This window comes from Oncorhynchus kisutch, linkage group LG4 (genome assembly GCF_002021735.2).
Source record: "Oncorhynchus kisutch isolate 150728-3 linkage group LG4, Okis_V2, whole genome shotgun sequence".
Classification (NCBI taxonomy): domain Eukaryota; kingdom Metazoa; phylum Chordata; class Actinopteri; order Salmoniformes; family Salmonidae; genus Oncorhynchus; species Oncorhynchus kisutch.
Window position 1 is genome coordinate 79765481 of NC_034177.2, and position 14307 is coordinate 79779787.

At 40.4% G+C, this 14307-nt stretch overlaps 1 protein-coding gene across 1 annotated transcript; it reads right to left on the reverse strand.

Annotated features, from left to right (window-relative positions):
* Window positions 1-238: 238 nt before the first annotated feature.
* Window positions 239-13526, reverse strand: LOC109888996 (eukaryotic translation initiation factor 4E-binding protein 2). Its single transcript, XM_020480141.2, has 3 exons — window positions 13166-13526; window positions 3246-3431; window positions 239-2402 (listed from the first exon to the last, which is right to left on the reverse strand). The coding sequence occupies exons 1-3, from the start codon at window positions 13302-13304 to the stop codon at window positions 2371-2373; spliced, it is 357 nt and encodes a 118-aa protein (XP_020335730.2). The 5' UTR covers window positions 13305-13526; the 3' UTR covers window positions 239-2370.
* Between the last annotated feature and the right edge of the window lie 781 nt (window positions 13527-14307).

Consider the following 14307-nt stretch of genomic DNA (forward strand, 5'->3'; position numbering starts at 1 on the left):
TATAACACAAGAAAATGTAAATAAGTTCAAGAGATCTAAATACTTTTGCAAGGCACTGTATTTATGGGATAAAGCAGAAGAGACATTGTTGGACAGTCATGTACATTGGACAATAAATTAATCTTCCTTTGTTATCATTGTGATTTCAACCATGTACAACCACGTGTGATTTCAACCATGTAAAACCACATGTGATTTCAACCATGCAACTGTTTGAAGACAAAAGAGAACAACAGCATAATCTTCAAGGAACTTTATTGATCTTGCTGTAACAGTGTCCAATGGCATTGGCATTTCTCTGAAAATAAAGTTATTTCAAATCGGAACAGAAGTTAGGTTTCTTGTTTCAAATCTTTTTTTACCAAAAAAATACAATGTAAAAAGCCCTCCATGTAGAACCAAACTGGCCTCAAGCTGGTTTCCCATAAAACAATTGCTAAGGGCCTACTTCAAAACAAAGAGTTCCTAATCCAACAGAAACATGTGCAATTCAAAATGGATACAATTGCTCTGTATGTTTAACACATAAACATTTTCCACATTAATAGACTGGAATTTTATAATTTCTCAGAAAGCCAAATAACAGTTTCTCTCCTTCAATCAAATCCAATGATTGCATTTAATATATAATCATTTTTAAAAATATATAATCTGAATAAGAGAGTACCTAGAGATGGAATGAAAATGTGGTTTAATTGCTGACAGTTTTAGTTATGGTAACAGTATGATCATCCAAAACAATAATGGCCATGATCTGAATAACAAAACAGAAAAACGGTTTAAATTTTTTTATTAAAAAAAATATTTATTTTCAAGTGCTAAATACAAACATAAAAGTCTGTTTAAAATATAACTATTTTCTGGTTGAGGGTCACTTGAATCAGTAGACAATGAACTCCATTTTAGTAGCAACCTTTTATCTTGGTATGTAATGTGTAAGGCATGGGGTAGAGACACTTAGCACAGTAGACTGAAAGAAGAGGAAGAGATTAAGGTAAGAAAGACGGTGGAAGTGTAGTCTATTACCTAAACGAGGGATGTCTGTAATACAGTATCAATGTCTGATGAAAAAATGGTCTCAGCTCTTCCTTTCATGTCCATTTGGTATTTGACATTGAAAAAAGTTCAATGTCAAGATAGAAGTAATGTATGTAATAAAATGCATAGAAAAATTGTTGGAAACGATTCACGTTTTTAAACTTTTTCCTGTCTCATTTTCTAATAAATCTGTGTTTATGTAGTTCATTCAAATGCAGCAAATATCAGACTGTTTAAACCTAACTATTGTCTTGTAATCTTGTAAGTAATGTATCAATTAATTTGCTCCTTCCATTTGCAAATCTATCAAATCATCACCACAAACCAAAAGCCCAATCTTCATAAAATCCTTTACCAGAAAGAACCAAAACACAACATAAAGTCAGACTTGTATTGGTGATGGATAATTCAAGGCCTGGAATGACGATGAAATTCTCAGCTAATCTGAAGAAAAAACTAATCTGTCACATCGTCCATATTAATTTAATTGTTGGTAACCTAACGGACTATAAAACAGGCAGCTATGAGTCCTTGGAGAATATTCAGTCATTTAAAAAAGAAATTAAAATGTAAACCAAACTATTTGTTTATATCAATCCTTCTGACTGAAGATTCTAAGGCCGGTACTTTGCTCTACAAAGTAGTAGAAGTAGTACATGTTGCAGTTTCCTGGGCCCCATTATAAAAAGTCTGAAGTGGTAAAGAAGGCTGTGTTTACAGTATGCTCTGGTAGTACAGACATACAGAATGGACATCTTAGATTACTGCATTGACTTGGGCGTCAACATTTAGTTAATGGGTAAGAAAATCTCTGGTTACCTTGGTTTCAGACCCTTTCTCTTGCTGTGTGGCTGAAGTACATACAAATATGCCAGTTGTAACCCTGAGACCTGTTCGAATAGACCCGCAGTCTCCCACTAGGTCTCAGGGTTGGCCATAATCTGGTAGCCCAGTTGGTTTGTACTGTAGCCAACGCCTCTGTGTATGGCTTGACAACGATAGAAGAGTTGGCTACAGTACATGAAGACTGCATTCCAATATTCCACTACTATACCACTTAGGGGAAAACATGTCAAATACATTGCTTCATTCTAAGTGGTATCCTAGCATGGACATTGAAACAGAGCAACCGTATTATATGGTATAGTTTATCCGCATGGTTTACATACATCACACCCAGCGACGGCGAGACAGAGAGCTAAAGAAGATGGCTGCCATGATTGACGTGAGGGCTCACAAAAATTGGTTTCTACAAGCCAAGCCACTGGTGCACAGCACAGGTACAAGGTTAGTTCCTTCTTCTGTTGTTCCGTTGAGGTTCCTCAGGGGTGGTTAGATATCCATCTCGAACTGAGCATCCTCACCTTTAAACACAAGAACACAAATAAAATGCAACCAACAGTGTACTCTAAAGCATTGTACTCTATACTAAGATGGAAGCTAGACCTACTTAGGCTTTTATACAGCTAGCCAGCCACATTCCAGCTCAGGCTTCATCCATGTTATGAAGGTGGATATTGATCACGCAGTTGGCACTACCTCCAGCAGGCTTGTAACTGCCCGTACATGTTGCACATGGCTAGCCGTATATGTTGCACATGGCTAGCCGAACAACAAAATATTAATTGAGAAAATGCTGGACCATCATTCCACGGGCGAGTCAGTGACACATTTTAATCAACATGACAGAAGATTATCTTTCAAATTCAGGAGGCTATGGTGTGGAATAGGCTGGAAGAAGTGCCGTCCTTCTATTACGTGTCGTTAATGTTGTCTTTCTTTTATTACGTATCATTAATGTTGTCTTTCTTTTATTACGTATCATTAATGTCGTCTTTCTTTAATTACGTATCATTAATGCCGTCATTGGTGTGCTTATCAATGTACCTTTTCCCCCCTCTCTGATCGATAACATAATTAAGTCATACCAAAGTTTGACCGTGCGTGAACTTTCAAATGCATCCTGTCATTACTAAATGTGTAATGTGATAGGTATTCTAATATTAAAATGACTAGTAGTAGCAGCACCATAGAGGTACATGTATGGACGGTTTTCTGAACAGATGTACCTAGTCCTGGACTGAAGCGCACTTTCAATGGAGTTTCTTGGTTGCTTCTTTGTTCAAGACTAGGTTTAATCTGTGTCTGAGAAACCTGCCCGATATATATTCTAACAATACTTCTCGGTGTAATAGTAGCCTACTGACCGGTGGCTGTCTTGCCATGACTGTTATTGGGTTTGATGCGGTTGTTGACCTCGTTCCTCCCGTTCTCGGTGAGGACGTTGAGGCTGGTCACCCCGGGGATGATGGGCAGGTGAGCCGGGGGGGTCTGGGCGATGGGGGAGTTACGCCTGTCCAACAGGAACTTACGGTCGTAGATGATCCGGGTCCCTACGAAGGAGGAGAGTGATTATTTAGTAACATCATTGACATATTAGTTCCAACCGTTGACTGAAAAGAAATAAGGTGACAACATATGTATTACAAACCTGCTTTAGAGAACTGGTACACCATGTGAATTGCTGATTAATTAGGGCCTATTTCAAGTTATCATAACAACCGGAAATCGGTATTTTTGGACACCGATTTGGCCGATTTTTAAAATGATTTTTATTTTTTATTTCATCTTTATTTAACTGGGCAAGTCAGTTAAGAACGCATTCTTATTTTCAATGACGGCCTAGGAACAGGGGGTTAACTGCCTCTTTCAGGGGCAGAACGACAGACTTTTACCTTGTCAGGTCGGGGATTCAATCTTGCAACCTTACAGTTAACTAGTCCAACGCTCTAACCACCTGATTACATTGCACTCCACGAGGAGTCTGCCTGTTACTCGAATGCAGTAAGCCAAGGTAAGTTGCTAGCTAGCATTAAGCTTATCTTATAAAAAACAATCAATCATAATCACTATTTAACTACACATGGTTGATGATATTACTAGTTTATCTGGCGTGTCCTGCGTTGCGTATAATCGATGCGGTGCGTATCGTTGCTCCAATGTGTACCTAACCATAAACATCAATGCCTTTCTTAAAATCAATACACAGAAGTATATATTTTTAAACCTGCATATTTAGATAAAATAAATCCAGGTTAACAGGCAATATTAACCAGGTGAAATTGTGTCACTTCTCTTGCATTCATTGCACGCAGAGTCAGTGTATATGCAACAGTTTGGGCCGCCTAATTTGACAGAATTTAACGTAATTATGACAAAACATTGAAGGTTGTGCAATGTAACAGGAGTATTTGGACTTATGGATGCCACCCGTTAGATAAAATATGGAACGGTTCCGTATTTCACTGAAAGAATAAACGGCTTGTTTTCGAGATGATAGTTTCCGGATTCGGCCATATTAATGACCTAAGGCTCGTATTTCTGTGTGTTATCATGTTATAACTAAGTCTATGATTTGATAGAGCAGTCCGACTGAGCGGTGGTAGGCAGCAGCAGGCTCGTAAGCATTCATTCAAACAGCACTTTAGTGCGTTTGCCAGCAAATCTTCGCAAGCACAGTGCTGTTTATGACTTCAAGCCTATCAACTCCCGAGATTAGGCTGGTGTAACCGATGTGAAATGGCTAGCTAGTTAGCGGGGTGCGCGCTAATAGTGTTTCAAACGTCACTTGCTCTGAGACTTGGAGTGGTTGTTTCCCTTGCTCTGCATGGGTAACGCTGCTTCGAGGGTTGCTGTTGTCGATGTGTTCCTGGTTCGAGCCCAGGTAGGAGCGAGGAGAAGGACGGAAGCTATACTGTTACACTGGCAATACTAAAGTGCCTATAAGAACATCCAATAGTCAAAGGTTAATGAAATACAAATGGTAGAGAGAGATATAGTCTTGTAATTCCTATAATAACTACAACCTAAAACCTCTTACCTGGGAATATTGAAGACTCATGTTAAAAGGAACCACCAGCTTTCATATGTTCTCATGTTCTGAGCAAGGAATTTAAACGTTAGCTTTCTTACATGGCACATATTGCACTTTTACTTTGTTCTCCAACACTTTTGCATTATTTAAAGCAAATTGAACATGTTTCATTATTTATTTGAGGCTAAATGGATTTCATTGACGTATTATATTAAGTTAAAATAAGTGTTCATTCAGTATTGTTGTAATTGTCATTATTACAAATAGATTTGTATTTATTTATTATTATTATTTTTAAATCGTCCGATTAACCGGTATCGGCTTTTTTTGGTCCTCCAATAATCGGTATCGGCGTTGAGAAATCATAATCTGTCGACCTCTAATATGTTGATTATATCACATCTATAACAGTCATTGTTGTTTTCTTCAATTTACCGTCAATCAACATGCAATAGTGTAGCACTGTGTAGCAGTGCAAATACAGGCCAATCAAGGTCAAATTTCATTAATTTTTCATTCTTGTTTTGCACATTTCATCATGTCATCATTACAATGGTTGATGACAGTCACAAATCTGTGAATAGAAAGGGCAAGAGCATAAACCGGTTTAGCTCTATATACATTTAAAGACCCATTTTAAACAAAAGATGACGTATGTTATGCACAACACTGCCTTGGCATGGACGCCTGACTGTCAAAGTGGTGGTGTACAATTATTATTTTTTATTTTTCAGAATTTCCTGCAAATCTACACAGGGGGGAATCCGTATTTATGAATAGAACACAACTATTCTACTTAAGTTCTACCACAATAAATGATATTGAACTCCAGTACTCAAATAAATTAAACCTTTCTTTAATTAATTAATTAATTTTACCTTTATTTAACCAGGCAAGTCAGTTAAGAACAAATTCTTATTTTCAATGACGGCCTAGGAACAGTGGGTTAACTGCCTGTTCAGGGGCAGAACGACAGATTTGTACCTTGTCAGCTCGGGGGTTTGAACTCGCAACCTTCCGGTTACTAGTCCAACGCTCTAACCACTAGGCCACCCTGGCGGCCCTTTTAAAAACACAATGCCAGATTTGTTTTTGTTGCAATATGTATCTATACATCAACGGTGCACAACAATGCCTAATTTATCATAACCATTACAGATAACAAATCGTACTTGCTAAATTGCTCCATATATATACAGTACAAGTCAAAAGTTTGGACACACCCTAGTCATTCCAGGGTTTTTCTTTATTTTTACTATTTTCTACGTTGTAGAATAATAGTGAAGACATCAAAACTATGAAAAAACACATGGAATAATCTAGTAAGCAAAAAAGTGTTAAACAAATCAAAATATATTTTATATATTATATTTTATATTTGAGATTCTACAAAGTAGTCACACTTTACCTTGACAGCTTTGACTGAAACCCATTTTTTTAAATATCCCTCATGTATGGTCTTTTAAAAACCAAACATGAGAGACATTGTGGTTAAATCTGATTACCCACCAGAGAAAAGGGAAACTTGCTTGGACAAGGTTTCGGAGGGTAATTACAAATGTGGCCAATGTGCTCAATGCAGCCTCACGTACAAATGTAACTGATTTACCCACCCCCGCACAGGACAAAGATTTAATATCAAAGGCCTGATTATCTACATGTCCACCAATGTTATTTACATGTTGAAATGTCCTTGTGGTCTGTCTTACATACGGAAAACCCATAGAAGCCTTAAGACACAGATCACTGAGCACCGCAGCAATATACGGGCAGGTGAGACAAACAATCCGGTTGTTGTTCATACAAGCTGGACATCTTATTAGTTCTCTGAGATACATTGGAAAAGAAATGGCAAAGATGTCACGCAGGGGCGGGGACATTGAGAGGAAACTTCTTCAAAGGGATTCTTTCTGGATCCACAAGCTTAGCACACCCTCCTCTTGGCCTTGTTCCGTATTGCGTCAGACCACAACATTGACGAATACGCTGATTCGGTGAGCGAGTTCATTAGAACGTGCGTTGAAAATATCATTCCCATAGCAACGATTAAAACATTCCCAAACCAGAAACCGTGGATTGATGGCAGCATTCGCGTGAAACTGAAAGCGCAAACCACTGCTTTTAATCAGGGCAAGGTGACTGGAAACATGACCGAATACAAACAGTGTAACTATTCCCTCCGCAAGGCAATCAAACAAGCTAAGCGTCAGTATAGAGACAAAGTAGAATCTCAATTCAACAGCTCAGACACAAGAGGTATGTGGCAGGGTCTACAGTCAATCACAGATTACAAAAAGAAAACCAGCACCGTCACAGACCAGGATGTCTTGCTCCCAGGCAGACTAAATAACTTTTTTGCCCGCTTTGAGGACAATACAGTGCCACTGACACTGCCCGCAACTAAAACATGCGGACTCTCCTTCACTGCAGCCGACGTGAGGAAAACATTTAAACGTGTCAACCCTCGCAAGGCTGCAGGCCCAGACGGCATCCCCAGCCGGGCCCTCAGAGCATGCGCAGACCAGCTGGCTGGTGTGTTTACGGACATATTCAATCAATCCCTATCCCAGTCTGTTGTTCCCACATGCTTCAAGAGGGCCTCCATTGTTCCTGTTTCCAAGAAAGCTAAGGTAACTGAGCTAAACGACTACCGCCCCGTAGCACTCACTTCCGTCATCATGAAGTGCTTTGAGAGACTAGTCAAGGACCATATCACCTCCACCCTACCTGACACCCTAGACCCACTCCAATTTGCTTACCGCCTAAATAGGTCCACAGACGATGCAATCTCAACCACACTGCCCTAACCCATCTGGACAAGAGGAATACCTATGTGAGAATGCTGTTCATCGACTACAGCTCGGCATTTAACACCAAAGTGCCCTCCAAGCTCGTCATCAAGTTCGAGACCCTGGGTCTCGACCCTGCCCTGTGCAACTGGGTACTGGACTTCCTGACGGGCCGCCCCCAGGTGGTGAGGGTAGGCAACAACATCTCCACCCCGCTGATCCTCAACACTGGGGCCCCACAAGGGTGCGTTCTGAGCCCTCTCCTGTACTCCCTGTTCACCCACGACTGCGTGGCCACACACGCCTCCAACTCAATCATCAAGTTTGCGGACGACACAACAGTGGTAGGCTTGATTAGCAACAACGACGAGACGGCCTACAGGGAGGAGGTGAGGGCCCTCTGAGTGTGGTGTCAGGAAAATAACCTCACACTCAACGTCAACAAAACTAAGGAGATGATTGTGGACTTCAGGAAACAGCAGAGGGAGCAACCCCCTATCCATACCGATGGAACAGTAGTGGAGAGGGTAGTAAGTTAAGTTCCTCGGCGTACTCATCACAGACAAACTGAATTGGTCCACCCACACAGACAGCATCGTGAAGAAGGCGCAGCAGTGCCTCTTCAACCTCAGGAGGCTGAAGAAATTTGGCTTGTCACCAAAAGCACTCACAAACTTCTACAGATGCACAATCGAGAGCATCCTGTCGGGCTGTATCACCGCCTGGTACGGCAACTGCTCCGCCCACAACCGTAAGGCTCTCCAGAGGGTAGTGAGGTCTGCACAACGCATCACCGGGGGCAAACTATCTGCCCTCCAGGACACCTACACCACCCGATGTCACAGGAAGGCCATAAAGATCATCAAGGACAACAACCACCCGAGCCACTGCCTGTTCACCCCGCTATCATCCAGAAGGCGAGGTCAGTACAGGTGCATCAAAGCTGGGACCGAGAGACTGAAAAACAGCTTCTATCTCAAGGCCATCAGACTGTTAAACAGCCACCACTAACATTGAGTGGCTGCTGCCAACACACTGACTCAACTCCAGCCACTTTAATAATGGGAATTGATGGGAAATGATGTAAAATATATCACTAGCCACTTTAAACAATGCTACCTAATATAATGTTTACATACCCTACATTATTCATCTCATATGTATACGTATATACTGTACTCTATATCATCTACTGCATCCTTATGTAATACATGTATCACTAGCCACTTTAACTATGCCACTTTGTTTACATACTCATCTCATATGTATATACTGCACTCAATACCATCTACTGTGTCTTGCCTATGCCTCTCTGTACCATCACTCCTTCATATATCTTTATGTACATATTCTTTATCCCCTTACACTTGTGTCTATAAGGTAGTAGTTTTGGAATTGTTAGCTAGATTACTTGTTGGTTATTACTGCATTGTCGGAACTAGAAGCACAAGCATTTCGCTACACTCGCACTAACATCTGCTAACCATGTGTATGTGACAAATAAATTTGATTTGATAACTAGGAGTTTGACTTGAAACCGTTTTTATAGTTACAAAATTCCAAAATTATAGTTTATTTGATCCTAATTGAATATTGTATGTATATAACTGTAAATATTGATCCCATTCCTTGTGTATGATCATATATTTTAATACATTGAATGTTAATATTGTGAACAACTGTTATACTTTTTTACCTCCTGGAAGGGATGTCACTGAGTACAGCCCCTATATATAGGACCTTTCACCTCCCACCTATATATGGATGCCTGATGAAGACCTAGGCTTTTGTAAGAACCTGGAGATTTCCAATGCCCTCCTTTTGTGATGAACATGATTTTGTTGGCTCTAATTCATGTTCAGTCACATGTTCCCCTCTTAATTTTGTCAAGATAAATGTCTTATTTCAGAAAGAAATTGCATCCTGTATTCTATAATAATTTTACCAATACGTTATTGAGCTCATTTCTGGGGGTGGAAATATTATTTTTATTTGAGTTTTTTCCTTTTAAAAAGTCACCAGAACCAAGCTTTTCAGTACTTATACATATTTTGTTTTAACCACAGTGCACTCACATATAGGGCTCAGCCATGGACTGTTACTTTTGTAACTGAATGAAAACATTTTAACAATGTGACTTAAGTGATTGATGTTGGGAAAATAGATGTCATGTAGAATGGTGTTAAATGCCTGTAAAGAGCTTGGGGGAGAAATTATTTCACAGATTTAATCATGTAACATTAGGCCTACTGATTATTTCTCAGTATCTACTTCCAAGCTACCAGATATGCATTTTTCTACATAGGTGCAACCTTTGGTAGGCTGATGGAAGGCTACTCTGGGTCAGTGGGAGATCTCAAGTGCATAGTCCTCAATTCTTCCTCAAAACCCACTGGATGAGAAAGCCAGAGGTCCCTCACCTCTGACCTTCTCCTCAAATTGGTTTTGAGAAGGAGGCGAGAGAGCACGAGCAACCTCTACGGTGCGGTTGAGCTAACGTAGGCTCATGTGATTAGCATGAGGTTGTAAGTACAGTGTCTTGCGAAGTATTCGGCCCCCTTGAACTTTGCGACCTTTTGCCACATTTCAGGCTTCAAACATAAAGCTATAAAACTGTATTTTTTTGTGAAGAATCAACAACAAGTGGGACACAATCATGAAGTGGAACGACATTTATTGGATATTTCAAACTTTTTTAACAAATCAAAAACTGAAAAATTGGGCGTGCAAAATTATTCAGCCCCTTTACTTTCAGTGCAGCAAACTCTCTCCAGAAGTTCAGTGAGGATCTCTGGATGATCCAATGTTGACCTAAGTGACTAATGATGATAAATACAATCCACCTGTGTGTAATCAAGTCTCCGTATAAATGCACCTACACTGTGATAGTCTCAGAGGTCCGTTAAAAGCGCAGAGAGCATCATGAAGAACAAGGAACACACCAGGCAGGTCCGAGATACTGTTGTGAAGAAGTTTAAAGCCGGATTTGGATACAAAAAGATTTCCCAAGCTTTAAACATCCAAAGGAGCACTGTGCAAGCGATAATATTGAAATGGAAGGAGTATCAGACCACTGACCACTGACATCAGAGATGCAGCCAAGAGGCCCATGATCACTCTGGATGAACTGCAGAGATCTACAGCTGAGGTGGGAGACTCTGTCCATAGGACAACAATCAGTCGTATATTGCACAAATCTGGCCTTTATGGAAGAGTGGCAAGAAGAAAGCCATTTCTTAAAGAGATCCATAAAAAGTGTTGTTTAAAGTTTGCCACAAGCCACCTGGGAGACACACCAAACATGTGGAAGAAGGTGCTCTGGTCAGATGAAACCAAAATGGAACCTTTTAGCAACAATGCAAAACGTTATGTTTGGCGTAAAAGCAACACAGCTCATCACCCTGAACAAACCATCCCCACTGTCAAACATGGTGGTGGCAGCATCATGGTTTGGGCCTGCTTTTCTTCAGCAGGGACAGGGAAGATGGTTAAAATTGATGGGAAGATGGATGGAGCCAAATACAGGACCATTCTGGAAGAAAACCTGATGGAGTCTGCAAAAGACCTGAGACTGGGACGGAGATTTGTCTTCCAACAAGACAATGATCCAAAACATAAAGCAAAATCTACAATGGAATGGTTCAAAAATAAACATATCCAGGTGTTAGAATGGCCAAGTCAAAGTCCAGACCTGAATCCAATCGAGAATCTGTGGAAAGAACTGAAAACTACTGTTCACAAATGCTCTCCATCCAACCTCACTGAGCTTGAGCTGTTTTGCAAGGAGGAATGGGAAAAAATGTCAGTCTCTCGATGTGCAAAACTGATAGAGACATACCCCAAGCGACTTACAGCTGTAATCGCAGCAAAAAGTGGCGCTACAAAGTATTAACTTAAGGGGGCTGAAGAATTTTGCACGCCCAATTTTTCCGTTTTTGATTTGTTAAAAAAGTTTGAAATATCCAATAAATGTCGTTCCACTTCATGATTGTGTCCCACTTGTTGTTGATTCTTCACAAAAAAATACAGTTTTATATCTTTATGTTTGAAGCCTGAAATGTGGCAAAAGGTCGCAAAGTTCAAGGGGGCCGAATACTTTCGCAAGGCACTGTAACACAAACATAGACATATCTGATATGGGCAAAAAGTTTAAATTCTTGTTAATCTAACTGCACTATCCAATTTACAGTAGCTATTACAGTGAAATAATACCATGCTATTGTTCGAGGAGAGTGCACAATTATGAACTTTAAAATGTATTAATAAACCAATTAGACATTTTGGCAGCCTTGATGCAACATTTTGAACAGATATGCAATGGTTCATTGAATTGGTCTACAACTTTGTACATACACTGTCATCTACCGGACAAAATCTAAATTGCACCTGGGCTGGAATAATACTTTATGGCCTTTCTCTTGCATTTCAAAGATGATGGTACAAACAAAACAAAAAAACGTTTTTTGTTTGTATTATCTTTTACCAGATCTAATGTGTTACATTTTCCTACATTAATTTCACATTTCCAAAAACTTCAAAGTGTTTCCTTTCAAATGGTATCAAGAATATGCATATCCTTGCTTCAGGTCCTGAGCTACAGGCAGTTAAATTTGGGTATGTCATTTCAGACAAAAATTGAAAAAAAAAGGGTCCGATCCTTTAAAAAAAATTCTCCCAGAGGCTGTGATACAGCAAAGCCTAATCATACATGCCTGTGATCATTGTGATTCTTACAGGCAAAGTGAAATGACAACACCCAGAGTGCATCGGACATGAAACAATGATACAGCACAACCTAATAGATACAATATTTTATTTTGCAGGTGCCTTTTCGTTTTAAATATCAGTGGTGCAACTACTGCTTTCTAACTGGAGGGAAGCAAATCTTTCCAGTAGGCAAAACCAGTAGGCGACAGGGGAGCAAAATGCAATCTGTTAATTATTATATAATATATAAAATGGACATGTCTATTTTTAATAGAGACTAGCTCAAAACATGACTAATTATTGAAAATGACAAATGACACAATCGAGCATAAATCAATAAATCAGAGGCGACTGGTGGGATGTGCTTTAGGAGGGTGGGCTCAATGTAATGGCAGGAATGCAGGTGCTTCTACACCTGCATTGTTGCTGTTTGGGGTTTTAGGCTGGGTTTCTGTACAGCACTTTGATATATCAGCTGATGTAAGAAGGGCTTTATGAATACATTCGTTTTGAATGGAATATATGGTTTGATGAGTTCGATACCGTTCCATTATCCATTCCAGCTATTACAATGAGCCCGTCCTCCTATAGCTCCTCCCACCAGCCTCCTCTACAATAAATAATCTATTGCATTGTTATGTAGGCAGCCACCATGATTCCGAATCACTGCTGTTGAACACTAACCAATCACATTGCCACGGCAGGGGCGGGACAAACAAGCAATAATATGCAATTTATAAATTTGTGTTGGTTTTACCTCCCGGAGTGGTCGAAAATAAAGTGCCTCCTGGGGTGGTGCAATAGTCATGAGGTAGCTGCGTTGTATCGTTGATCAACACCGTCCTGGTCGGAATGACCCTGCTCTCGCTAAACTGACGACTGGTAGACGACGACATTTCTCCCCCGGTTTAGTGACTGGTCAGACGGTGTTGTAATCTGTAGGTGGTTGATGCCTAACCCGACGGACGGTGTAACCCACGGCCTTTTCTCTTTCTCTCTTATCTCTTCCCAAGTCTTTCTTGTGGCTCCTCTCGTCCTCCCAGCCGTCAGCACAGCCCCACTCCCTCCGCCAGGCAGGAAGAACAACAATACAAGGAGACCGGATATGACGTCGTGGAAGAGTAGCCCCGCTGTCGCCTGGTGGAGCTATTATGCAATGACAAACGATAAAGAATAATCACAGTTTTCAAACAGAGGAAGAGGCAAAGCGAGATGGTTACTCCGAAATGTGTCAAAAATATCTCAATGCGTTTCTGGGTTTAAGCAGACCTAAGCTTGTCGCCTGCTGGGACAACGAACTATTTTCCCAGTCTTTAGCTGTGTTCGAATACCCATACTAACATACTGTATACTTAATGAGTATATAGTACATGTCAATTTTAGTGTACTGTAAACGAACGGTAACCTTTCAGTTGAGCATACTAGCGCTTCGCCTGTCTATCAGAAGTTGATGCTGTTGCTATACAATCTCTTGCTAGCATATTAACAAATTACTAGCTAGATTTAGGGTGTGTTCGTAAATTCAATCTGGGCTGCCAGGGTTTGCTCTCTGCGTTTAAATTCAGGGCGTTGTCATATTGTCGCACACTGGATGCTCTGGCCAAGGAGTAGGGATGATCCGAGCAGGGTAGATGAAAGCGACTTTGCAACGGCAGTCAAGCACCCAAGTGAACTTGCTATCTATTTCCAGACACAAATGAGAGAACACCTCATTCTGACCAGTTTACTCTGCTCAGCAGAGCTGGTTAGGCAGTTTTCATGTTATCCAGAGCATTGGTGACTGTAACGGTGCTGCTGGCAACAATTGAATTACGCTTTTTTGCAGACGTTTCATCAGTTATTCTATGCTATGCCTGCACGAGAGTGCTCTGAAATTGGAGTAGATAGCTAGAGATAATT

Bases quoted from the DNA above. Each gene is read 5' to 3' on its own strand.
- LOC109888996 (XM_020480141.2), bottom strand. From the start codon at position 13,304: ATGTCGTCGTCTACCAGTCGTCAGTTTAGCGAGAGCAGGGTCATTCCG. The intron at 3,432-13,165 runs GTAAAACCAACA...CCTCCTTCGTAG, and splicing joins ATTTTCGACCACTCCGGGAG to GGACCCGGATCATCTACGAC. The intron at 2,403-3,245 runs GTCAGTAGGCTA...TTGTGTTTAAAG, and splicing joins TCATGGCAAGACAGCCACCG to GTGAGGATGCTCAGTTCGAG.